The sequence below is a fragment of the Microplitis demolitor genome, chromosome 10, assembly GCF_026212275.2.
Source record: "Microplitis demolitor isolate Queensland-Clemson2020A chromosome 10, iyMicDemo2.1a, whole genome shotgun sequence".
NCBI lineage: Eukaryota > Metazoa > Arthropoda > Insecta > Hymenoptera > Braconidae > Microplitis > Microplitis demolitor.
This window is the reverse complement of record NC_068554.1, coordinates 3,635,595-3,659,353: the sequence shown is the minus strand read 5'-3', so window position 1 is coordinate 3,659,353 and position 23,759 is coordinate 3,635,595. Positions and strand designations below refer to the sequence as shown.

The 23,759-nt window shown below is 30.4% G+C and overlaps 3 protein-coding genes across 6 annotated transcripts; 1 reads left to right on the top strand and 2 right to left on the bottom strand.

Moving 5' to 3' along the window:
- Window positions 1–4,373: 4,373 nt before the first annotated feature.
- LOC103569891 (uncharacterized) lies at window positions 4,374–14,029 on the bottom strand. 3 transcript variants are annotated; one of them, XM_008547425.2, is made up of 10 exons: window positions 13,169–14,029; window positions 12,394–13,098; window positions 10,659–12,284; window positions 9,378–9,634; window positions 9,175–9,274; window positions 9,021–9,094; window positions 8,049–8,226; window positions 7,573–7,791; window positions 5,526–6,916; window positions 4,374–4,666 (listed from the first exon to the last, which is right to left on the bottom strand). In XM_008547425.2, the coding sequence occupies exons 1-10, from the start codon at window positions 13,224–13,226 to the stop codon at window positions 4,511–4,513; spliced, it is 4,764 nt and encodes a 1,587-aa protein (XP_008545647.1). In that variant the 5' UTR covers window positions 13,227–14,029; the 3' UTR covers window positions 4,374–4,510. The 3 variants fall into 3 exon arrangements, with proteins under 3 accessions (XP_008545647.1, XP_053598202.1, XP_053598203.1); XM_053742227.1 differs by having other exon boundaries at window positions 8,049–8,166; XM_053742228.1 differs by having other exon boundaries at window positions 8,049–8,163.
- An 851-nt stretch (window positions 14,030–14,880) lies between these two features.
- LOC103569893 (rabankyrin-5) lies at window positions 14,881–23,725 on the top strand. Its single transcript, XM_008547429.3, has 8 exons — window positions 14,881–15,251; window positions 15,350–15,539; window positions 16,004–16,113; window positions 16,734–16,993; window positions 17,414–17,563; window positions 20,578–22,870; window positions 23,066–23,321; window positions 23,389–23,725. The coding sequence occupies exons 1-8, from the start codon at window positions 15,248–15,250 to the stop codon at window positions 23,516–23,518; spliced, it is 3,393 nt and encodes a 1,130-aa protein (XP_008545651.1). The 5' UTR covers window positions 14,881–15,247; the 3' UTR covers window positions 23,519–23,725.
- On the bottom strand, window positions 17,598–18,923 carry LOC103569892 (uncharacterized). 2 transcript variants are annotated; one of them, XM_053742258.1, is made up of 4 exons: window positions 18,773–18,923; window positions 18,398–18,700; window positions 18,097–18,282; window positions 17,598–17,967 (listed from the first exon to the last, which is right to left on the bottom strand). In XM_053742258.1, exons 2-4 carry the CDS (start codon window positions 18,444–18,446, stop codon window positions 17,684–17,686), a joined length of 519 nt encoding a protein of 172 aa, XP_053598233.1. In that variant the 5' UTR covers window positions 18,447–18,700; window positions 18,773–18,923; the 3' UTR covers window positions 17,598–17,683. The 2 variants fall into 2 exon arrangements, with proteins under 2 accessions (XP_053598233.1, XP_014297494.1); XM_014442008.2 differs by having other exon boundaries at window positions 18,398–18,923.
- Window positions 23,726–23,759: the final 34 nt, after the last annotated feature.

The following is a 23,759-nucleotide window of genomic DNA, read 5'->3' as shown; positions in this document are numbered from 1 at the left end:
ACAATTACTAGAATTGACAGAAGTAATAGAATACTAAAAACAGCCTTTTAAAAAAGGGCTAAAATTTTTAAAAATCTATATTAGCGTTTTTTTTTTTTTTTTCTTAGAGATTGGAATTCTCTACAACGAAATTCTCGTAAAGCGAGCTCGTGAATTCAAAATTTAGAAAATTATGTCATTTTAAATAAATTGAATAATTCAAATTAAGTGCTATTTTACGATTTCCAATAATAAATTATAAGATAATATTTTGAGGAATTATTAAAAAAAAATTCTTGTCGATGTTATTGAAATTATCGAGAAATCAAAGCTTATTGTTGTTAATTGATTTTTTTGTTTCCTCTATAATAATAATTATTGTTACTTACCCAATTGCCTGCACAATTTTCATATCCTGCTATAACAGCATAGAAGCAGCCAATGAATGAAATTATTAATAATACCAAAGTAACTCGTGACATTTTGGTTTTTTTTTTTTCTAAAAAAATTCAATAAATATTTCTGCTAAACTATAAAGTTCAAAAAGTAATTGGAATATTTTTATAAAAAATAAAATTTTATTATACATAAAGTATAAAAGAATAATTTATATTTTTTCTGATTAAACAACTGAATTCAAGCGAATTCAAAATCTTAATTCTGTTATATTCCGTCGAATTCTGCAAAACAGAATTCAAAACTGAATTGAAAATTTGAATTTGAATTAAACAGAATAAAACCGATTTAAAAATTTCAAATTCGTTTTAATTCAGTTTAATTCGGATTCAGAACCAAAAATTGAGGAATTATTTTCGAATTAATCAGAATAAAACCGAATAGAATTATTCAAATTCGTTTTAATTTGGACGAATTCTGGTTTTCCTGCTGAATTAGACAGAACTCATTTTTAAGTTAGGTACCGAATTAACAGAATTTATCTGAATTAAATAGAATTAAAAATTGAAACTTTCTAATATCTTACATTCTTACTTGTAATCTGGAATTGGCGGGTTTTATGTGCTCTCTAAAAATGAATTAATGGAATTCACTGCGAATCAGTGAATAGTCACTATTTCTACAGCTATAAGCTTACCACTAATTCAACCAGTGGTATATATATACTTTTAATTTGTTCCCAGTGGATGTTCACTAATTCAAAGTGAATTTCACGGATTCCTTTTTACAGAGTAATATGTGTAGAGAGATTAATTTAAATTTGTCATTTATTGCTAATCATTCAATTAATAATAACCTAAATATATACTGTCCATGATTACTCCGCTCTTTTACAAAAATGAAAATTTTTTTTTTTAGTTCAAAAATCAAATAAATTAAAAAATTTTATAAAATTTGGTGATCGATCTTGATAAATAAATAATTAATATATCTAAATAATAAATAAATCAACAAAATTTTCATTCAATTTGTCAGGATTAGTTTTTGTTCTTAGGTGTCCTTAGTTGCCCCATATTCTTATAATTTTGACCCATATGTTTCAGCGAGATTCCCTAGATATTTTTTATCCTAAACTAAAACTATTTATTTATTAATTATATATTTTCATGCGAATATGAGTTATTCTAGGAAAATTTGTCAATGTTATATTATAAATTTTTCTAAGTAAATCCCAGAAACAGCGTTACCGCACAGTAATGTGGGGCAAGTATGCATACTATATCTAGTTCAAATTACCCTCAATTTTAATAATCAAAAATGTAAAAGCAAAAGTTATAATCTCTTACCAATACTGTTCCGTTGAATCTTTAGAAGCTTCTGGGTACCGATCGGTGAAATAATAAAGCTTTTTATACTAGCAAAATTATCCGGGTCCTCGTATGGGAGACTTTGATAGCAAAAATAATTGTCTGCTTATTATTTTACCATTTTGAGTTGCATGTTATAAGCGGACGGGAGAAGTTGATAGTGCAGTAATTATCATAATAGTAATTGGACTATAGTTTGAAGATATCCTTTAATTGTAAGTGTATAAGTTAACTACTGTCTATAATTTGACTTATCAACTTTTTAAAAAAATAAAGTAAAATATGATAACACGGATTATCATAAATTCAAGTACATGGAAACTTATTTTTTTTACAAAGAAAACAAAAATGCACTTGTAGAAAATTTAAAAAACTATAGGTCAATTCTTTATAATTTATTGATTTAAAACAAATCTAAAAATTATAAGACGCCGGTTAATTTCAATATCATATTTTTTCGACTTTTATCCGAAATAACTGATTCAAATTTAAAACTGCCACAAAAAAATGTTTCTTAGTATTAAAATTCCTTTTATTTGAAGCCACATCTAAATTATTAGAAGCAACAGATTTTAATTTTTCTGAAAACTTCTAAAAAAATATGAAAAACAAATTATTTTACGACAACTAAATATTTACTCTGTTTATAAAATCTCATAGAATCCATTAGATTCTCATAAATTCTTAAAGAATTTTTATAAGAATGAATGAGTTCTATGAATAATTCTATTATAGTTAAGTATAGGGCCTTATACATACAGCTATATGAATCAATCGGATTTTTTAAGCAAGAATAGTTTTGTCTACTAATAAAAATTAGAAAGTGCCATCCGGTCATACCCGAAATAGAAATATTTATTTCAATCTAAATTAAACTTTTAGGTATATGTCACATGGAAATTTATTTGTTAAATTTGTTATTCCAATAGAAATAGTGAATTTCATATTAATTATCAAATTGAACTTAAAAACATTTTTTTAATTGGCATTGTGAAAAGAAAATCGCAGTTATAAAATTCTCAGTATAGCATCATTTTAAATAATAATGAATAAACATTATTTTTTTTACTTTTTATATTCTAAATTTAGAAAAACCACAGGCATTATATTTAAATAGGGTTTTGAAACTCGCAAAATTGCTAAGATGGGAGCCGTCAATACCAAATAAAATTGTCCACCATTTTATCATTCTGGGTGATGCATCATAAGCGAATGAGGAAAATTGATAGTGCAGCAATTATGATAATAATAATTGAACTATACATTGAAATATTTGTTATCATTTTTATCGTATAAGCTATTTACTGGCTAATTTACGACCATTTTCAATTAGTGCCCCCACGTTTTAAAAATTACCAATGACTTTTAATTATCCTAAGAATATTAAAATTTTATCATTACATAAAAAAAAATTAATTGCAAAAAGTACAACACAGTCAATGATTTTAAATCATTTACAGTTGTTATCAATTAGGAGTTAAACGAAATTTATTAAATAAATTTAAGCCTCAGAAATTTGACTTTGAAAATTATGAAGATTTTATTGAAATTCATTTTTGAAATTTCTTTCAACTTCCAATTGGTATCAACTGTAAATAATTTTTTTAAAAATCTACGTCTCGGAAAAATTGTAACTGCGTTGCCCTTTTTTCAATTAATGCGGTAACTTTTCTATTAATTATAAAAATTTCAATACGGTCATTACAGTTGAGTCATTAAATACTTTTAAAAAGTGTGGGCACTGTCTAAGAATGACCTTAAATAATTAACTATAAATATTTAGTAAATAGCATGTCGTAGACAATGATCCGTAGAGTAGTTGCCGATAAAGAAGTCCGCTAAAGAAATTATGAATTTTCGTACCTTTGAATAGGAAAGGAATCAGGTCAAGAAGTGCCATCGTTTGAATTAATAAATTTATTTACACATTTAAAAACTCGGTACTGGATTTTGATATATATATATATATATATATATATATATATATATATATATATATATATATATATATATATATTTATATATACACGTTGAAAAAAAAGAAAACACATTTATATCTCCCCTAAAAGTAAATATCAATATTAAGTATAATAACACTGTACAGTTTAAATTATTTTAAGCGTTAAAATTTCATTTAAATTACAAGTGAATACGTGGTAACATGATATATATATATATGTATGTATATATATATATATAGCTTTAATTATTAAATCTAATAAAAAATAATAAAAATTTACTTTGTTCAGTAATCTATCAATTTGTAAATATTAAATATTCATCATCTCATAACAAATTAATAGTAATTAATAGTGGACGTTAAATTTATAATAATAATAATAATAAAATGTTTAATTATTATGATAATTATCTACATTAATTATTTCATGTACAAATAATAAAAATAATAATACATTTAAATTATCTAATTCGTTCAGTTAAAAATTTTTTTATACACATCTCTGAGATTCTTTTTCATTCATCCTCATTACATGATTATTAATCAACAAATCATACATTTATCATATCAATTCTCTTTATGTAATTATTTTCCAATCAATAATCAATAATACGAAATATTACTTTGGTTATATGACAAACCGTTGTCTTAAAAAAAAAAAAAAAAAAAAAAAAAAAAAAACAATTGCACGAATAAATAATTTATAATTAGTACTAAAAAATTTCTAATAGTAAATATAATTTATTTTAAATGTACATGATTAGTTAAATAATAATAAATAAATATAAATATTTACTTATTATTGTATTTAATCATCTAGAACGTGGAAAATTAATTCAAGCACAGTATTTATTTCCTGACTATTTTGTGCGGCTTTGTGTAACACTTGTATCAATTCATTGTCCAAACTATTCATATAAATTGGCGGCAATCTTGTTGATTCACTGCCGGCTTCATAACCAACCTGAAAAAAAAAATATCTTTAATTAAATCCCTCACCTGGCGGATCTGAATTACGGTCATTTACCACACTTTGTCATAATTTACTGTAAAATACGGCAGACCGCGTCAATGTATAGTAATATACGGTAATTTACGGCCAATTCAGAAATTTATCGTAATATGCGGTATTTGTACCGTATACTTTTTGTTTTACCAGTTGTTACCGTGCAATACTTCACTTTACGGTAAATTACCACCCTCGCACTACAAGTTTGCGGTTCAAATACCATACTTTTGCCGTTAAATACTCTACATTTATTGTAGAATACCGTATTTTACCCGAATTACGGTATTTTAACATTGAACGCGGTAATTTACTACAATCGCGGGCATTTTTACCGCAGCGCAATACTTTACTTTAAGGCAAATCACCGCCCTCGCATTGCAAGTTTACGGTCAAAATACCGTAGTTTTCCGTTAAGTACTGTAAGTTTATTTTAGAAACCCGTATTTCACCTTAATTACGGTATTTTAACATAAAACACCTTTTTGCCGTATAATTCTTTAATTCATCGCAAAATAGCTTATTTCTATGTCCAATTTGTCACTTTTTACGATAGAATATGGCAAACTACAGTAAAATACAGTAATTTTTCTACAATCTATGGCATTTTTACTTTTTAATTTATCTAAAATACCGTAATTTACCTAACATCCCGCAGTTTGCCGCAGAATACCGGAATTTGTGATAAAATACCGTAACTCTTTCGAATACCATAAATTGCGGTAATCACAGTAATTCGGATTCGCCAGGAATATTTTATTTCTTTTAATAAATTAATAAAATAAATTACAATAAAAAGAAAAATAAGTAAACGTACATTATCAGGATGAATAGTAGCACGTACACCAAGTTTAGTAAGTCCTGCTGTAGCTAACAGATCTAATAATTTAACCAGAGCGGTACAAGTAGCTCGGGCAATATTTTCAGACAACTTATTAATATCCACAGGATCATGGACTCCATTTGGATGGTCATCAGATTTAATGATAAACACTTCGGTCCATCTGATAAATCTACTGGTTCCCATGTAATCTGTGCCATTGTGCACCCTGATAGAAGGAACGCCATCCATTGGCTTGCCATCAATAGGACTCTTCACTCCAAGATTAAATTGTACATCATTGTCGACCCACTTAATATTAACAGTCTCATCTGGTTCCGCGGCGCCCTGACGCCCACATCCGATTGAAAAATCATGCATATTTTTCAACGCCGCTTTCAGGGCTTCCATTTTTTCCGGCATTATTTGGACCATCAGTCCGTCTTCGACGATGCTCGACTTGGCGGACAAACCCATGGAAGACTTCAAGGCTCCGTTTACAACAACGAAACTCGCCCCAGTAACACGACGTGGTTTGTTGTGAATGTTGATAGCCTGAGTTTGATAATTGCTCTCATCTCCAGTGTTTGTTTGGATGCAAACAAGATGTGAGTCAGCGTGTATACTAAAATTAGCAGCAAATGCCAGAACGTGATCGTTTGAATTATTTAAACCTTTTATAACTTGATCGTAACGATTTCGCGGTAGCAAAACATCTGTAGTTCTATCCTGCATGTGAATAGTAAGTCCTCTCACACTGGGTAATGTGTAAGCATAATTCCTAAAGTCCGCGAGAACTTTCATTATTGTATGACCAATTTCAAAGTAAACAGCGTCGCGGAATCTCACAGACACCAACGGACATGGGTAGTAACGATATTCAGCTCCAAGACGCAGGACTAAACGCAGAGGGAATACTTTTGCCCAGGGTGTTTCCCAACGGTGTACTAATAATCCAACGAGAAATGGCGCTGGTGGTAATACTATTTTTTGCAGACATTGGAAGGTCTGTCGGATGAAGAGGAAACCCGCGTGCTCACGGGAACCCAGTAGATTACCGCCTTGATGAATTGACACGCCGAGTTCTGTCACGGTGTTGCCTTTTATCGCTTCGGTGTACAGTTGGTTTATATGAATCAGCAAATCTTTTGGTATCAACGACTCCTCGGGCAATGTTTCTATCAAAAAAATAACTTCATCTTGTCCAACACACGCTAAACCACGTGAGGTTACATTCCAACAAATTTTATTCACGCAACAGTTCAAATTTGTTATTTTAACGTAGGCATAGAGATTGCGGTTTATTGCAAACATCACCGGCGGCTCGCAATCATTTTTTAGAGACTGGTACAATCCTGATGGATCTATTACTTCGTGATACATTATTTCTATAATTAAATTTTTTAATTAATATTTTTCTTATTTAATGTTGAACACGGAGAAAAATTTATGGTAACAGTTACAATACATTGTGGGGATGGCCTCCATAACGTATGGTAACCGGATTTTTGGAAATATCGATTGAAGGAATGACATCTATACAAATTATGGTAACTATTACCAACTATGTAGTTTTCATTCCTATACAATATGGGAATAGCTCCTATTAAATTACGGTAATAGTTCTTATGTCATTATGGTAACTGTTACTATATAGTATGGTAATTATTACCATAACATTGTAGTAACCATTGCGGTATATTATGGTGACCATTACCATACTGTTATAGTAACCATTACTATAATATTACAGTAACTATTACCATAATATTACAGTAACCAATATTATCATAATATTATGATAATACGAGTACGGTAATCATTACCACAATTCAGTTAACATATAGTATAGTAACTATTATCCAATCATAAGAATTGTTTTCATAGATATAGAAACATTTCCCAGAAATTATGAGCATATAGACCATAAATCCTAGTAATTATTATCATAGCGTTGTAGGTCGATTTTTTATAAACGTGCTAGGAATGATTACCACAATTTTCTCTCCGTGAATGTCCGGATAGTTAATAAATAAAATCTTACGGCCTTTGTGAATAGTCACTGTTGGTGGCAACATATTAACATCTTGAGGAATATAACTATTAGTATGTGGATCTAGTGGTGGTAAATTTTGTCTCTTGGCAGTTGAAGAGGTTGACTGGGTGCCTGGTGATGGCACGCGCTTGCTTCCAACTTTCCGATAAGGCGGCTTTAGATCCCACGAGGCATCGAGCTCTGTCAGGTCACATCCAGGCCTTATTCCTGTGTTTTATACGTAGTTGCCCGGGTGAAAATAAAAACAGTTGGGACAGGAACGGGCCATAAAAAGCAAAGGGACAGGTGTTGTTGTAATTTATAAATAAAAAGTAATATTGATTTTAAAATTTCTTAAACAAATAACGGGACAACTTAAAAGCAAATAAAAGCATAAAAACACTTGGGCTTAATAGGAATTTACCGATTGGCTAGCACATATTTATTTAATATTTTTATTTATTACTAGGTACTTATCAACTTACCGTCACTGAACATGACGGATTTCTGTCCTTCTGGACGTTGCTTCGTGCTGCCTTCACGTTTCAATACCCCGACGGGCACCATAACTGACGGCGGTGACGGCAATCCGCCTGCTAACTGCTGCAAAGGAGGTATTGTTGAACAATATTCCATTGGATTATTCGGATTCGGCTGTCTTCCCTGTAACCATTTGTCGAATACTCCAAAATAATACTACTGTACATTCGTCATCTTTATGATTTATAATAAATTAATTATTCAAGCAAATACAACAAACCAATAAAAATATTTTTAAAAGACACACATTGAGATAAATAAAATAAATTTATTGAAACAAAAATATTAAGTAACATGCGGATGTATTCAACAAGTTGTTACAGACGAAAAAAACCAAATAAATAATTATTTTAAAAGTATAGTAAAATAATCATTTTTAAATACATTTTTTTTTTTTTAAGTATTTTCATTCTCTTTACATAAATATTTGAATTTATTATTTGACGGATGTCATTTTGACCTCACGATTTTCAATTGAATTTTTTGAAATTTTTAAAATAAATTATTTTTTTAAAACTTATTTACGGGATCGAAAATATCATTAAGTAAAAACCGAATTTGGTTTTTAAATATTTAAAATTTTAAAAATGGCGCGAACTTGAGTGAAAAAAAAATTTTTTAAATAAAAATAAAAAAAGTCATGATCAAAACTGAGACTTTGCTTTAAAATAAAAAAATTTGTTACAAAATTTATTAATAGAAAAATTTTGAAAATTTTTTGAGTACTTAATTTATGGACACTGGGGTCAAAATTTCACCGTATGAAGCATACGTCATTTAAAATACTTTTGTTATTTAAGGGTTGAATTTAAAAATAAACCAATTAATTTTTCAAAAATATTTTAAATAATTTATAAAATAAAAAAAAATTTATCAGTCATTTAGCGTGCAAAAATATATAAAAAATTTTACTTTACCTGGGGTGAATTCATACCGGCAGCATTGCTCGTGTAATCACCGGACCAATCACCACTTCCATGTTCACTTTCAGCTGAAAAAATATCCGTGTAAATATAAATCCCATAACACAGAATACTATAAAAATATCCGGCACGATGAATGTTAACTCACTTCTTATAAGCTGAAGATAACACGTAGAACAAACTCGCGACTCAACATTTTTTTGATACTCGAGTCTGTACTTTAAATTGCAGCACTTGTTGCACAATACCTGATCAACAATATTTCAAATTAAAAAACAACACTAAATTATTTATTTATTTACTTAAAAGAATAAATAATAAATGAACAAATACAACAATGTCTATACATACTTTACCACAGGCACGACAATGATGACGTCTTTTGATAACAGTAAAACGCATATCACACATCATACAATTGGGCGCTTCACTGTCTGGCACCCAGAAAGGCGGCTGTTTTCCCAGCATTATTCCAAACTCCATTGACGAGCTGTCAGAAACGTCTGGCGATGGATCACGTTCTCTCACAGACTCTTCATTAGCAGCGTTTGCTGGTACTGTTGCCGCTGTTGTTGTCGTACTCGGTTGTTCTTCAACATTAGTAACACCTGGTACACAAAAGTATACAATAAAATAACGGATCAGCAACCATGACGGCCCGCAATAAGATACCATACTCTATATATTATTAAATTGCATGCCGCAGTTCGCTCGTTAATTAAGTAAATAACCTGAGTCACGCATCACGAGCTCATGTTTTCCCGATTGATGTGTTAAGCAGAACCAGTAGTATGAAATATTTTAAAAAATCTATTTTTTATTTTCATATTCCGATAGTCTACAGCTTCCGAAATAACATTAAAATTTCAAGCCCATATCTCAAATACCCTAATAGCCACTTTAACTTGAAATTGACAGTAATTTGAAAATTAAAATTATTGAAATTTGGTGACAATTTGACAGCAAAAATTATAAAGAAAAATTTGCGGTTAATTGTTCCTCAACTTAGAGATAACTTTTTTTACTAGAGAAAAAACCCTAATAAAAGTTTCCTTGAATTTTTCGTTAAATGTCCATCAACTTCGAGCTTTTCCGTTTTTGACGGCAAACTAGAAGGCATTGTCTGTACCATGACCCTCGATCGAAAAAAAAATTTTAATTTAACAAAATGGTGGAGTTTTTAAAAAAAGTTTTAAATTTCGCGCGAAAATTTGATTATTTTTGGCCTAGCAAAATAACATTTTCTATATTTGATCGGAAAACTGGAAGTTCGTGGTATGGAGGAACATATTAAAGAAGCTGCAATAAGAATCAAATTGATCGAATGATTTGTCTTCGAGTTGTAACTACAGTAATTTTGAAAATTTAGTTTCAAGAACCGATAAGCGGCTGCTCTTCAGACGGCTGTAACTCAAAAACTACCCTAATAGTACAGTTTGTTTAGCAAAAGTTTACTTTAATTTTTCGTCAAATGTCCGTCAACTTCGGGCTTTTCCGTTTTTGACGACAATTTGTCTATAACTTGCTATGCAATTTGACGTAAATTTACTTCAAAATCATCTTTTTTTCAGGCGGTCACTAGTGGCCTCTTTAACCTAAAAATATAAATGAATGATAAAAATTTTAATTTACCTTGTGAACTTTCATGTTCATCCATAGTAACCGTCGAAACGATGTCTAGAGTTTGTGGCCTTACTGGACGGTCTGACCCTAAGTCCTCACGATCACCAGGTTCAGAACCAACAGACTCTTTAATAACAGCATCTTCTGCTTCTGCTTTTGCTTCTACTGTTGTTTCAGCAAATTCACTCTTATTTGAATCATTTTCAACTACCGGTTCTTTGACAATTTCTGTACTTAAATTATTTTCAACAAATGAACCGCTATCTTGGTGTTCTTTAACAGTCTTAGTTAATTCACTAATTATTGCTTTAGTTTGAGGTAATACAGTATCAGTTGATTTATCGTTAATTAATTCATTGGTTATTTTACTATCCGCAGAATTATTTGATTCATCTTTAGCCTTAGACTGACTATTAATATTACTATTGCTATTACTATCATCAATTGGATTTTTAATAATAAAATTACCATTTTCAGGCTGATCTAATTCTTGTGCTTGTACAGTAACCGACCCAGACTCAAAAGTATCTGATGATTTTCTTACAGTTTCACCTGTGCGTTTAATCTTTCTTTCCTTCTCTACAACTATTTTTACCGGTTCGTGATGAAGTTTTTCGGTTTCGTCTAAAAAATCGCTCGATTCACCACTGGCTCCACTCTTACTGTAATCAATAACTGGAAATTTTTTGGCTTTCTCTTGTAACTTTTCCTCTGACACCTGAGGTAGTTCTCCAATGGTTACACTCTCAAAAATCGGGGCTTCATTGGCATCTTCGTCATCATTGGAAACTGATGCAGCTGTCGCTGCCGCTGGTGCTACTGCTGCTCTGCGTGTTACATCACTAGCATTAGCATTAGTATTAATATTAGCATAAGTTGCTGAGGATCTTGGTACTGATATATTTTCATATGCAGCTTCATGGGCGCGTTCTTCAGCTTCTAATTCAGCTAAATATTTATTTAATTCTTCCTCAGATAAATCATCAATTGTACTAAATCCAACAGGTTTACGTTCTTGTGCTGATGCTCCAAGTCCAGTTACTGCTGCTGCTACTCCAGATCCAGTTCCACCTCCAGATGATGATCCAGCGGGATTTAAATTAACATTTTGAAATACAAGTTTAGCTGGATTAATGCCGCCTGTCAAAACTGTGTCATCTTTTTTATTTAAATTAAACTGTTCATTGAGTCTTTTAGCAGCGATCTCCAGTTCTGTTGTTGTCTCAGGCAGATCACTTGTTCCAATATACAAACGTTCATAAACACCTTGATCTTCGCGGGAATTTTGCTTGTCAAAATCAACATTTTCGTAGACATGCTTACTTTCATCTTGACTTGTTGATCTCGATGTCTCTCTCGATCGCGCTCTCGCATCACCAGAATTACTCTCTGTACTAGGAATGTTTACAGGAATATTTACATTCTCATATATATGTTTCGTACAATCCACAGTACCTCTACTGTAAGTTTTTTGTTCTTGTATACTTTTAGAAGCTTCAACTTCTCTTAATTCTTCATTACTTTCCTCAATCACTTTTCTTTTATCTTCTTCTTTTTTTACATCACATTTAACTGGTAACAATATATTTTCATACTCTGGTAAAGATGTCATACTTTTTTTTACAACTTCTCCAGCTAGAAAAATTTATTTATTTTACATTAAAAATTTTGTAAAAATAATTTAAGTAAAAATATAAATATTTTATCGCAAAAAAAAAATCACCATAAAAATAATAAATCTTACCACTTTTACATTCATTGCGATCAATCGAGCAATCAATCCGTTCCATATTAGCACTCGATGCATTGATATATTCATTGAGACTATTGAAAACATTGCTGACACTCGGCTTGATATTAGGCTGGTTCAATTTCTTATCATAACTATTACTCTTATTAGCAACAACCGCATTTGTGTCATTATAACGTTTCTGTGCAAACTTCTGCTGTATATCATTATGAATAGTTAAATTACTCGGTTCATTATCATTATTAAAAGCGTAATGCTCATTATCATTATTAAAATCAATAGTTTCTTTCTGCTGGACTTTGTCATCAGACATTTGATAGCCCGCTTTACTGAACTCATTAACTGACTCTGCGATATCTGATTTCCGTATGTCCAATGTGTCCAATTTATTTAAATCATCACTATCATCAACGTCTTCTTCATCTTCTTCATCATCATCATCACTCATATCATTTGATTCATACACATTCTTATCAGTATTTAATTGTGTAATTTTCTTATTATCAATTATTCGCTCTGTTAATTTCTCATCTTTATAAATACTTGAACTATTACTACTACTATTATTAGTAGTATTAGTATTAGTATTAATATTAGAACTAGTACTGTCATTTATTTGATGATTGATAGTCATGGGTAGACATTTTTTATTTTTAATAACTGATACATCTCCAACTGATGCCACTTGTTCTGCGCAATCTAGATATCAATTATTATTTATTAATAAATAAATTTTAAAATTAATTAATTAAATAAATAAATGTATTACCTTCATTAAACTCAAATTCATCAAGTACTTTATCAAGATCAACAGCAAATTTCTCCATTGTCTCAATTTAAATATATATATGTATATATATTTAAGTAAAATATATAAAACTAAAAAATTCCGTTATAAAAGTGAATGGAAAGTTGCAACGACACTTAAAACTTGTGTAAGAAATTTATTCAGGTAAAAAAAGTTTAAAAAAAAAAATCTTGATGACGAATTGTGGAGAAAACGTCACTTATATTTTTTATACGCCCATTGTTATTAAATTGCACTATTACCTATTTGTTAAATTTTTTTAACACTTTTAATAAATATATAAAATTCGATTTTATATTTTTTGAATGCGTTTATTATTTTCACATGAAAATTTAAATATTTTATCGTTTAAAATATTTAGCAGAAGATTAGATTATTAGTCTAGTTATTTACGACGTATTTTAAGTGAGAATAAAAAAGAGGAGGATAATTTAAATTGTGTAATTGACAATGTAGATTTATGGATTTAAATATTAAATAATATAATATAGTAATTGATAATTATTGTAGCGAACAAAAAATTATTATTAAAATCCACATCACGGCGCCATCTTAAATGAATTATAATATTTTCACTATCAATATTACACTTCTAAATTCTCATAAATTATTTTTTATCATATTTTAAATTATTTTTTATACGTTATATTGTCACTTGACAATTAACACAACTGACAAGGACGTATTTTAGAGATTACTATACTGTGATGATAAATCAAATAAAACATTTTATTATTTTATTTTTTTTTATCACAACACTAATTTGCGACGATCTGAAGTTCGCTTTGTTACCGCCGTTTCATTGACTTGACAGTGAAAATAAAAAAAAATACTTTTACATATTGATGTAGGCTTATATATGTATATATTCACATATATGATGTGAAATGAAACCTACTGTTCATAAGACAACTGACTACTTTGTCAATAGAAGCTCCATTACCGGAAAATTACTTTTTAAAAAAGCGCGCGAATGTTTAAAAATTTAAAATCAGCGTAATATTTCAAGTGACACAAACAACTTAAGATTATCTTTTAAAAGGGATTAACATTTTACAGAATTAATATTTTACAGTAGTAAATAATAAAAACATAAGTAATTAGAAACAAATAAAAATATTTAATTAACACAATAAATAAACGAGAGTAAATGTGGCAATCATCAGACAAATTTAAAGTTATTAATAAGTGGAGTAAATAATTTAAAAAATAATATTTAAAAAAAATGCACTTATTAATTTCAAATTTTTTTAAATGCCCATTTTTTAAAAATTTTATTTTATTAATTATTAACTCTATTTATTTATAATTTTGAATTTGGCTGATGTCTGCTACATTCACACATTTGATACTGAAGTCAGCTGACGTCTAATGAGTTTGTGATTTTTTTTTAAACAATAAATTATAAAAAAAAAACATATGAAAAAATTGCACCTATAGTTTTTTTAATTTTCTACACATGTATATTTTTAGTTTTTATTTTTTTTGTAATTGATTTGTTAAAAAAAAATTCAAAAATTTTTAATTGTCTATTAACTTCAAGATCATTTTACTTTTATATAAATAAAATAAATTTAAATTTAAAAGCAGTTTCCTTATCGACATTTTTTCAGATGGCGCGAAACTAAAAATCTGTCACCTCTTTTTTATCAATTGACAGATATTCAGATCATAATAATTTGGCACTTGTAAAATATGTAATAGACATCAGTATTACCTACCTTCAAATTTAACTGCATTAATAATAGGGGCGTTATTATTTAATTGTCAAGTTTTAATTATCAACAACTAGAATCCCATTGATAAATGAATTCAAAGTGCAATGATTAGTGTAGTAATATAAATAATATATCAAACGGTGTAACTATTATTGAATATTTGTCAAAAATAATCTTAATCGCCTTAATCTTATCAACCGGTTCTGAGAAATTGTCAAAAAAAAAAAAAATAAATAAAGTAAAGTAACTGTCATGCGATATATTTATAAATCATAACCAGTGGGTTTGTTGATTACTCAGTTATTTCAGTAGACATTTGACCATGGGTGAGTCTAGGTTATCTGTTAATAAAAATTAAAAAAATACTTAATAATTAATTTAAAAAATAATACAGAACTTAATTACTTGAAATAATATTTTTTAGACGAGACAAATGATTCACAAAAATGGCAACAACATTTGTCATTACTCAGAACTCAGTATGTAAATCTTTATACAGCAAATACTGAATTACAGCAAAAATATGCAATCGCTACTGCATCAAAACAAGAATCTGGATTTATCGAACGATTATTAGCAACAATTGCTTCGCTTTATGCTCAAAAACAATACAGGTATCAAATCAAACAAGTAATTATTTAAATGAGCGTGAATTCAGCTGTCAAGTGTCAGTTTTTGAATAACTAAATTAATGCAAAAAGAATAAAAATTAAAAAAATGCGTAGTTAGATAATTTAAATATCAGTACGTGCATTTTGTTAAATTTGTTATTTTAATTAATTTATTTATTTATTTAAAATTTATAAGTTGTCTTAGTTTGGCTACACTCGCACTCATGAGTGTGAATGTAACTGACAAGTGTAAATTTTTAAAATTTTTGAATGAATAAATAAAATGCGAAAATAAAAAAAATAAAAAAATGCGCACTTAGATAATCGAAAAATCAGTAAATGGTTTTTTTAAATTTAATTATTATAATTTATATATATTTATTTTAAATTTATAAACTGTTTCATGCCTGCTACATCTACACTCATATTATTCAAATATTTATAAAATAACTTTTATTTTTTTCCAGTGATTTAACTATTAAATTAGTTAACAATGAACTGCCAGCACATAAATTTGTTTTAAATGCTAGAAGTGATTTTTGGAGTGAAAGTTCTCTAGCAAATATTTCAATACTGGGTCAGTATTATAATTTAATTTATTCAAGATTTCATATTTTAAAATATTATATTACTTTTTTTGTATACTTTAACTCTATAAAATATGACATTGAAAATTATTTGAAAATATGACATAAATTTTCAATGCATATTTTTTATTCAAATATCAAACAGCGATCATTTTTTATTTACACTGCAGTTGGATTAGAATATTATTCCTGTACATATATTTATATATTTATGAATGTATATATTTATGTACTATATATAAAATATATCTATATACTATAGATGTAAAAACTGTAGCTGTTTTTATCGCTCCGTCGTCCGTAATGATTAAAAAAATTATTTTATAACTCGAGCTCTAACTAGTCGCGATTATAAACAATCGTCAAAGTTTTTTTTATTTGGAGTGTTTCTACATATCATAGAACAATAAAAAAAATCATATCCTTGTAAACTTTTAACTTCAAACTAAGTATTTAACTTTATAAATAAAATTAATTTTTAAAAAAATCAAATCAATATTTAGTTTATTATTTATACTAAACTTTGTTTCACTATTAATTTATAAAAAAAAAATTATTTATAATTACTGTAGACATATATTTCAATAATAAACTGTAACTATATTTATAGATTGGAGTTATTTGGATGGAGATGCTGGGTCCATTCTCCTAAAATGGATTTACACAAGTACAGTAGAAAAAGAAAATCTAACATTAGAACTGATGAAAGCGGCGTCTAATTTTCAATTAAAAGAATTAGTAGAACAGTGTGAAACTTATTTAATTGGAACAGTAAGTCTGCGCGATTGCGTAGCTCTTTATACAGCAGCTGAAGAGTTAGGCGCTGAAAAATTACGTGACTACTGTAGTTCATTGATATCAACTCACTGGGTAAATTTTTTTTTATCAATTACTTTTATTCATTTATTACAACTGCACTAAAAAATTTAGCAGTGTTGCAATTCTATTCACAACATTTTTTTTCAAGGGAAGCAGCTATAACTCTACTCACATATTTTTTTTTACTCAGGTTTAACTCTACTTAGTTTTATCTTTACTCAGCTTCAACTAGACTCAGCTACAACTCTACTTACGTATTTTTTAGCCAATCGACAAAGTAGCAATTTTTTGTGAGTAGAGTTATAGCTGAGTAAGAAAACAACTAAATAGAGTTGAGGCTGAGTAAAGTTGTAAATGAGTAGAATTTTAAGTGCCAAAAATTTACGGAGTTAATACGGATTTAAATAAAATCCCAAATCACTTCCGGTTTTTTTCAGTGTAATAAATTAATTAATGTAATAAATTATTTAGGACGATTTAACTGGAGATGATTTCAAAGAGATGCCTGGCCCTCTTCTATATGAATTATTAAAAACAAAGAGCGAATTTCCATTACATTCAGCCGTCAGATTAGAAAGAGAGGATGTGGTTTTTTTGTATCTAGTTGAACACAACGCCGAGGTAATTATTTTATTTAAATTGCACATTAAAAATATCAAGTACATTTATCATTTAATCTCACAGCACTTATTAACTTTATTTACATTATTTTATTATTTACTTATGAACAATAATATCATGTCATATTGCAACAGAACCATTTAATATGAGTATCATAAATGGTATAATAATAAGTGTATAAATTTGTCGATTGACATTACTGTCATTACACAAATTATATTTGCAAAAGCAATACTCAGGTGGTCCACCAGGTGACCCACGATCTTCACCAGTAAAACAGCTCTCTGGATACGCACCCTGGACTATTTCTTCCTGCTGCCTCCATTGTCTTTCATTGTAATCGTAAGCTTGAAAAATATCAAGCTGCGACGCACAATCTCGCTCCACACTAGTATTTATTATCGCTGAAAATTCCAATGACTCACAATTAAAATATATTCGTTCAACGCGTGATAAATTACTAAGCTGATAAATATGTAACATGGGAGAGTAGAAAAAAATCTTTATAATTAATTCAAAGAAAAAAAACTCACATCCGTTGACTAGTTTGTGATAAATCGTACGCTTCATACACATCGTAGACTTTGGGCAGTAGACTTGAAAGTGATGATTCTGTTTGAATTGACTGCATATTTGACTAGACGCTTCTGGAGCTCCTCTCAAAGGTGCTACTGTACATTTATAACAAGAAATACCTTCTTCTGTTGCTTCTGCTATACCTGTCAATTCAAATAAATAAAAAAAAAGTAAACAAAGAAAGCGTTAAAAAATTTTTAAACTCAACAATAATTTACTAGAAAGTAAATAATAAAATAAAATAATAACCAGTCTTACATGCAATCATCAAAAGAATCCATAACTGCCTTCTCTCGTTAAATTTCATATTCTTATGTCAAAATAATTTTTACAAATAACTCGAATTAAGAAAAAAATCATAATCTCAATTCCATTTATTTTTTATTATTTTATAATTAACTAAAACTTTAATTTAATTATCAACAATTCAAACGCATCATTAATTATTTCTACTTAATAAAAAAAAAAATTTTTTTTTATTACTCCTATTAATACATACACCTGTTATCAATCGATTGACACATTGATTAATACCACGAGGACACTCAATGCGCGTGACAACTAAAAGTGATTTTAAACAATGAGAAAACCAATCAATAATAATTAAATAAATGACGTGATGCTGGTTTTTACCAATAGCAGACAATGCCAGTTAATTTTTATTAATAATGATAATAATAAGTAGAAACAAACATTCTATTAGTGGTCACGATACGCGTGATTGCTTATGAAAATCACAAGTTAAGTATAGATACCAGTGCAGTAGTTACTTTGTTACTGAACAACTTACACAAGTGTAGCTGTAGCTCACTGAAGTTATTCTACTGGTGGAGTGATGAATCCCCCGTGCCACGTCATATCCCCACTTTGTTATCAAACCGATTCATAGCAAGCCGAGTGTGTGTAAGATGTGCACACCCAACACCCATTGGATCGTTGATCGTTGCGCGCGACTGTAACACTCAACACAAACCAGACTGATGTAAAGTAGGAAATCTTCATCCCATTAGTAAAACAACTTTCCCTGTCCTTGATTTATTTTATTAAATATTATTATTATTTATTACTCTCCTTGAATTTAAAAAAAATCATTATCTCCTATCCATCTCTTTTTATAACTCATCTGCGCATCCCTATACACTAGAATTGATTTGAAACAAAAAACACATTTCCGTTATCGAGTATATTTTTGTCTTAACATTACGTTTTATTGTAGCTGATATTATTTTATATAGATAGATATTTGATTATTTTATACTTTGTAATAGATTTAAACAAGAAATCACAATGAGTAATTAACGTGTACTGATTTTTTAAATAGATAATTTAAATATGCCGCGTTTTTAATTTTAAAAGAACACAATTTTTTTGTTACCGATGGCTTTGGAGACTTATTTAAAAAATCAAAAATTGAAAAAATAATTTTTGAAGGCTTAAAGAACGTATGATTCAGTCTCCCCCTTCATTTTATGTCAGAAATGACGTTTCGGCCACAAAAATCTCAGCAAAAATATCGCCGAATTTAAATTTCTCAATTTAAACCTTATTATATATATGACCATCATGATTACGTTTTTTTTTTGAGATGTTTCACTTGATAAATTGTGATTGAGATGTTTTTGGCTAAGATGTAAAGAGGGGTTACCTGTACTTGAAGCAGGAACAGATTTCTTTTATGAGACCTCTCAGTATTTCCTAGCGTGTAGTCTAAGTTTCCGTCGATTTTTTCATTCTTCAGGTTGCGGAGAACCTGCTCCGTCTTTTAGCTGCATTCAATTGAATCATAATAAAACAACATATTTATTTCTATTTTTATTTATAATCATATCATTATCATTAGTAGTTTACATTGCATTACATGAACAACAAGTTGATGACGGATAAGAACTTCCGCACGCAGATGACCACGGATGCACGAACGTTAAAAATAAAAAATGTAATTCTCGTATGAGGGTCTTTCTATCCCTTTCTATCCGGTGGCTCAAGGGTCTGATGCATATAAAATATAAATAGTTTATCTTTACTCATCAGTTGAGTTCATTATCCCATGCCATAAATGTATGATAATCAATTAATTAATTACACTCTACTATAAATAAAATAATAATACCGAGCAATCTACAGCCACTACGTCTCACAACTATATCGCATTACTAATTCCAAAAGGACATATTTTTATTCGCTCTTTTGATTTTAGGGATTTTCCTAAAGCCAAAGGCGTTTGACTTTCAAATAATTTTTTGAATTTTGAACTTTGAAATAAGTCTCCAAAAAATTGAGTAATTAAAAAAAAATTATACGCCCTTTTGGTTTTGAACTTAGTGACTAAAGCCAAAAGGACGTATAAAAATATATTCTTTTGGAATTAGTAACACGATAGTCTGGAATAAAATCCTCATTCTCTCAATAATATAAATAATTATTATTATTATTTATAGCTCGCAACAGCAGTGAATGCAGTAGATCACAAAGGCCGACGTGCTCTAGAAGTCGCTTTAAAATCCCGGCAACCTTCGCTGGCCCGTACTCTGGTGGAACATCAAGCAGATTTAAGCGCTAAAGATTCCACTGGTTTGACATTACTCCAGTCAGCAATTTACAAAGGCGACTCATACGCCGCTGAGTTTATAATCGAGCAGCTGGAGAACAGCGGCGCTTGCCAGAGACTTTGTGATCCACTGAAGTTAAGCGTCAACAATAAAGACAACGTTGACGAAACCTTGAAACAGTTCGAAGGATGTACTGTCCTTCACTTAGTGTCCAGACACAATGCACCAGACATGATAGCCATTGCAGCGAAACTTCTTCAGGCGGGCATCGATGAAAATTTGCAAGACCATCGAGGCTGGACGGCTTTGCACTGGAGTATTTGGGAGAAACATGAGCCACTTTTTGAATTACTTTTAGATTCGAAAAATATCGATCTTGACGTGATAACTAAAGATGGACATACGCCTTTGGCTTTTGCTTTGAGAGCAGATCCTTATCACAAGAGTTTTGCTGAAAAATTACTGTCACGTGGAGCGAAATCAAATTTAATTTACAGTACGCGGGATACTTTACTACATATTTTAGCTCAAGAGGGCAAAGAAGAAGCAGCTTTATTTTTACTAAAACATTCCAAAGATGATAATTTATCAAAGAAATTAAATGCTGATGGATTAACTGTCTTGCATGAAGCGTGCAAAGCTGGACTAGCAGAGTTGACTAAATTATTACTTGAGAAAGATGACTCGGGATTCTGTACAACCGCAATTACCAAGACAACTGAACAAGTACCGCTACATTTAGCCGTAACAAATTTACATTATCCAGTCGTACAGATGCTGCTTGAGTTTTCAAAAAATAAAAAAGATCAGTTGGATTGCAAAGACAGAGACGGCGAGACTCCATTAAGTTTAGCAATCAAGGCCCCACTTAAAAAAGGACGGGAAATTGTTGCGGCATTAATAAACGCTGGCGCAAATATTAATGAAAAAAATGATAAAGGATTGACGTTGTTGCATCAAGCTATTCTCAAAGAAGACTCAGCAACGGCGATATTTTTATTGGAAAATGGAGCAGATATGAGCGCTAAGACATCCGATGATGAGACACCTCTGCAGCTGAGTGTCCACTGTCGCTTGGGTGAAGTCGTCGAAGCTCTGTGTCGTCGTGGAGTCAACACCTCCGTTGGGTGTCCACTCTGGGACGCTTTGGACTCAGACCAAGAAGACACTGCGTCAATTTTAGTTACCCATGGCGCAGACACTGACTGCTGGGGACCAGGACCCGATGGCTGCCTTCAAACTCTTCTTCATCGCGCTATCGATGACAACAAAGAAGAAATAGCGCAATTTTTAATACGCAGCGGCTGTGATTTAAATGCCACTAGAAAACCAGGTCCCAATGGCGAGGGAGGGGATGAAGCGCGAGACAATTGCACTCCGCTACATCTCTGCTGTCAGTGGGGACTAGAACAAGTGGTACAGACTCTCGTTGAGCATGGGGCCAACGTCAATGCTCGCGACGCTGAAGGAAAAACTCCAATTCATATCGCTATTCAAAATCAACATGCAGAAATAATTTCTCTGCTGCTGTGTCATCCAAGCCTGGATCTTTCATTGAGGGACAAAAAAGGACTGAGTCCATTTGCAACCGCCCTGACTGTCCGCAATAATAAAGCAGCTCAGGCGATTCTCGAGAAACTTCCAAGTGCTGCTGAGCAGTTTGACAATAAAGGAAGAAATTTTCTTCACATGGCGATTCAGAAAGGCGACATGGAGAGCATACTTTTCTTACTATCCATCCAGGTTGACGTTAATTCACGTGTACAAGACGTCACCCAAACACCCCCGCTGCACCTGGCTGTAGCTTCAGGCAACGAAATGCTCGTGCGCAGTTTAATTCTTGCTGGAGCCAGAATAAATGACACTGATGCCCACAGAAATACTGCTCTGCACGCTGCTGCAAAAGCTGGTCACGCCGCAGTCGTATCAGCACTGCTGCAAAACAGCATAAACTTCGACGCGGTAAATACTGATGGTGATAATGCTCTTCATGTTGCCGTACGCGAAGGACATGTCTCCGTAGTGAGAACTCTACTGACCGAGTGTACTCTCGATGCAGAGACGGTTAATCTTAAAGGCAGAAATCCTCTGCATGAGCTCGCGAGATGCGGTCGAGATAATGCTGCGACTATTTGCGAACTTTTCCTCGAATGTATGGCACAATATCCAATCAACAATGCGGGTAATTTAATTTGTTAATAAAATACAATACAAACAATAAGTAAATTTCGCGTTACTAAGTCCAAAAGAACATATTTTTATACGTCCTTGACTTTAGGAAAATCCCTAAAACCAAAAAGGCGAATAAAAAGATATCCTTTTGGAATTAGTAACGTGATATAGTGATAAATTTAATATAAAAATGAATGAAATCTAGATGCTGATGGCAACACACCGCTGCTGATAGCCTACATGAAAGGAAATGGAAATCTCTGCAGAACTCTCGTCAAAGCTGGTGCATGTCTCGGTTCAATGAACAAAGACGGCGTTACAATATTTAATTACCAAGTCGCTACCAAGCAATTGCTCTACCGATTACTTGATTCGTTGACTCAAGAGGCTCCTTGGGCCGACAAAGACATTTGTCTAGAGTGTGGAACCAAATTTTCTTTAACTATGAGGAAGCATCACTGGTAAAAATATTTTATTTTTATTTAGTTTACTATCATTAATAATAATTATTATCATTGATTATTACAGTCGTCATTGTGGAAGAATATTATGCAGTAAATGTTCTGGTCAAGATGTGCCAATAGTTAAATTTGGATTAAATAAACCCGTACGTGTTTGTGGAGTCTGCTTTGATGTATTGCAAATAGGAGCAGAATAAAAAAATTAAAATATAACATATAAATAATATTAATAAATAAATAAATTAGTAATTTTTTTTGTATAGATAAAAATTAAAGACTGGCAATTATGCTGCTATCGTATTGAAACGAATAAAAAAAATAATTATAATTCCATTATATATCTTTATAAATAAATTTTAAATGTAATTATAACATAAATGTTTTAAATACAAATGTTAAATGAATCTTAGTTTAAGCATTGATTCGATTAATTATTTA

What these genes read in the sequence shown, in the direction of transcription:
- LOC103569891 (XM_008547425.2), bottom strand. Translation starts at nt 13,226, where the DNA reads ATGGAGAAATTTGCTGTTGATCTTGATAAAGTACTTGATGAATTTGAG. An exon ending in TGAACATGAAAGTTCACAAG is followed by an intron (nt 9,635 to 10,658) that starts GTAAATTAAAAT and finishes TTTGTGTACCAG; the next exon opens with GTGTTACTAATGTTGAAGAA. An exon ending in ATTGTCGTGCCTGTGGTAAA is followed by an intron (nt 9,275 to 9,377) that starts GTATGTATAGAC and finishes ATTGTTGATCAG; the next exon opens with GTATTGTGCAACAAGTGCTG.
- LOC103569893 (XM_008547429.3), top strand. An exon ending in TAGTTGAACACAACGCCGAG is followed by an intron (nt 17,564 to 20,577) that starts GTAATTATTTTA and finishes TATTATTTATAG; the next exon opens with CTCGCAACAGCAGTGAATGC. An exon ending in ACTATGAGGAAGCATCACTG is followed by an intron (nt 23,322 to 23,388) that starts GTAAAAATATTT and finishes TGATTATTACAG; the next exon opens with TCGTCATTGTGGAAGAATAT.
- LOC103569892 (XM_014442008.2), bottom strand. Translation starts at nt 18,446, where the DNA reads ATGAAATTTAACGAGAGAAGGCAGTTATGGATTCTTTTGATGATTGCA. An exon ending in GATTCTTTTGATGATTGCAT is followed by an intron (nt 18,283 to 18,397) that starts GTAAGACTGGTT and finishes TTGAATTGACAG; the next exon opens with GTATAGCAGAAGCAACAGAA. An exon ending in TCACAAACTAGTCAACGGAT is followed by an intron (nt 17,968 to 18,096) that starts GTGAGTTTTTTT and finishes TGGAATTTTCAG; the next exon opens with CGATAATAAATACTAGTGTG.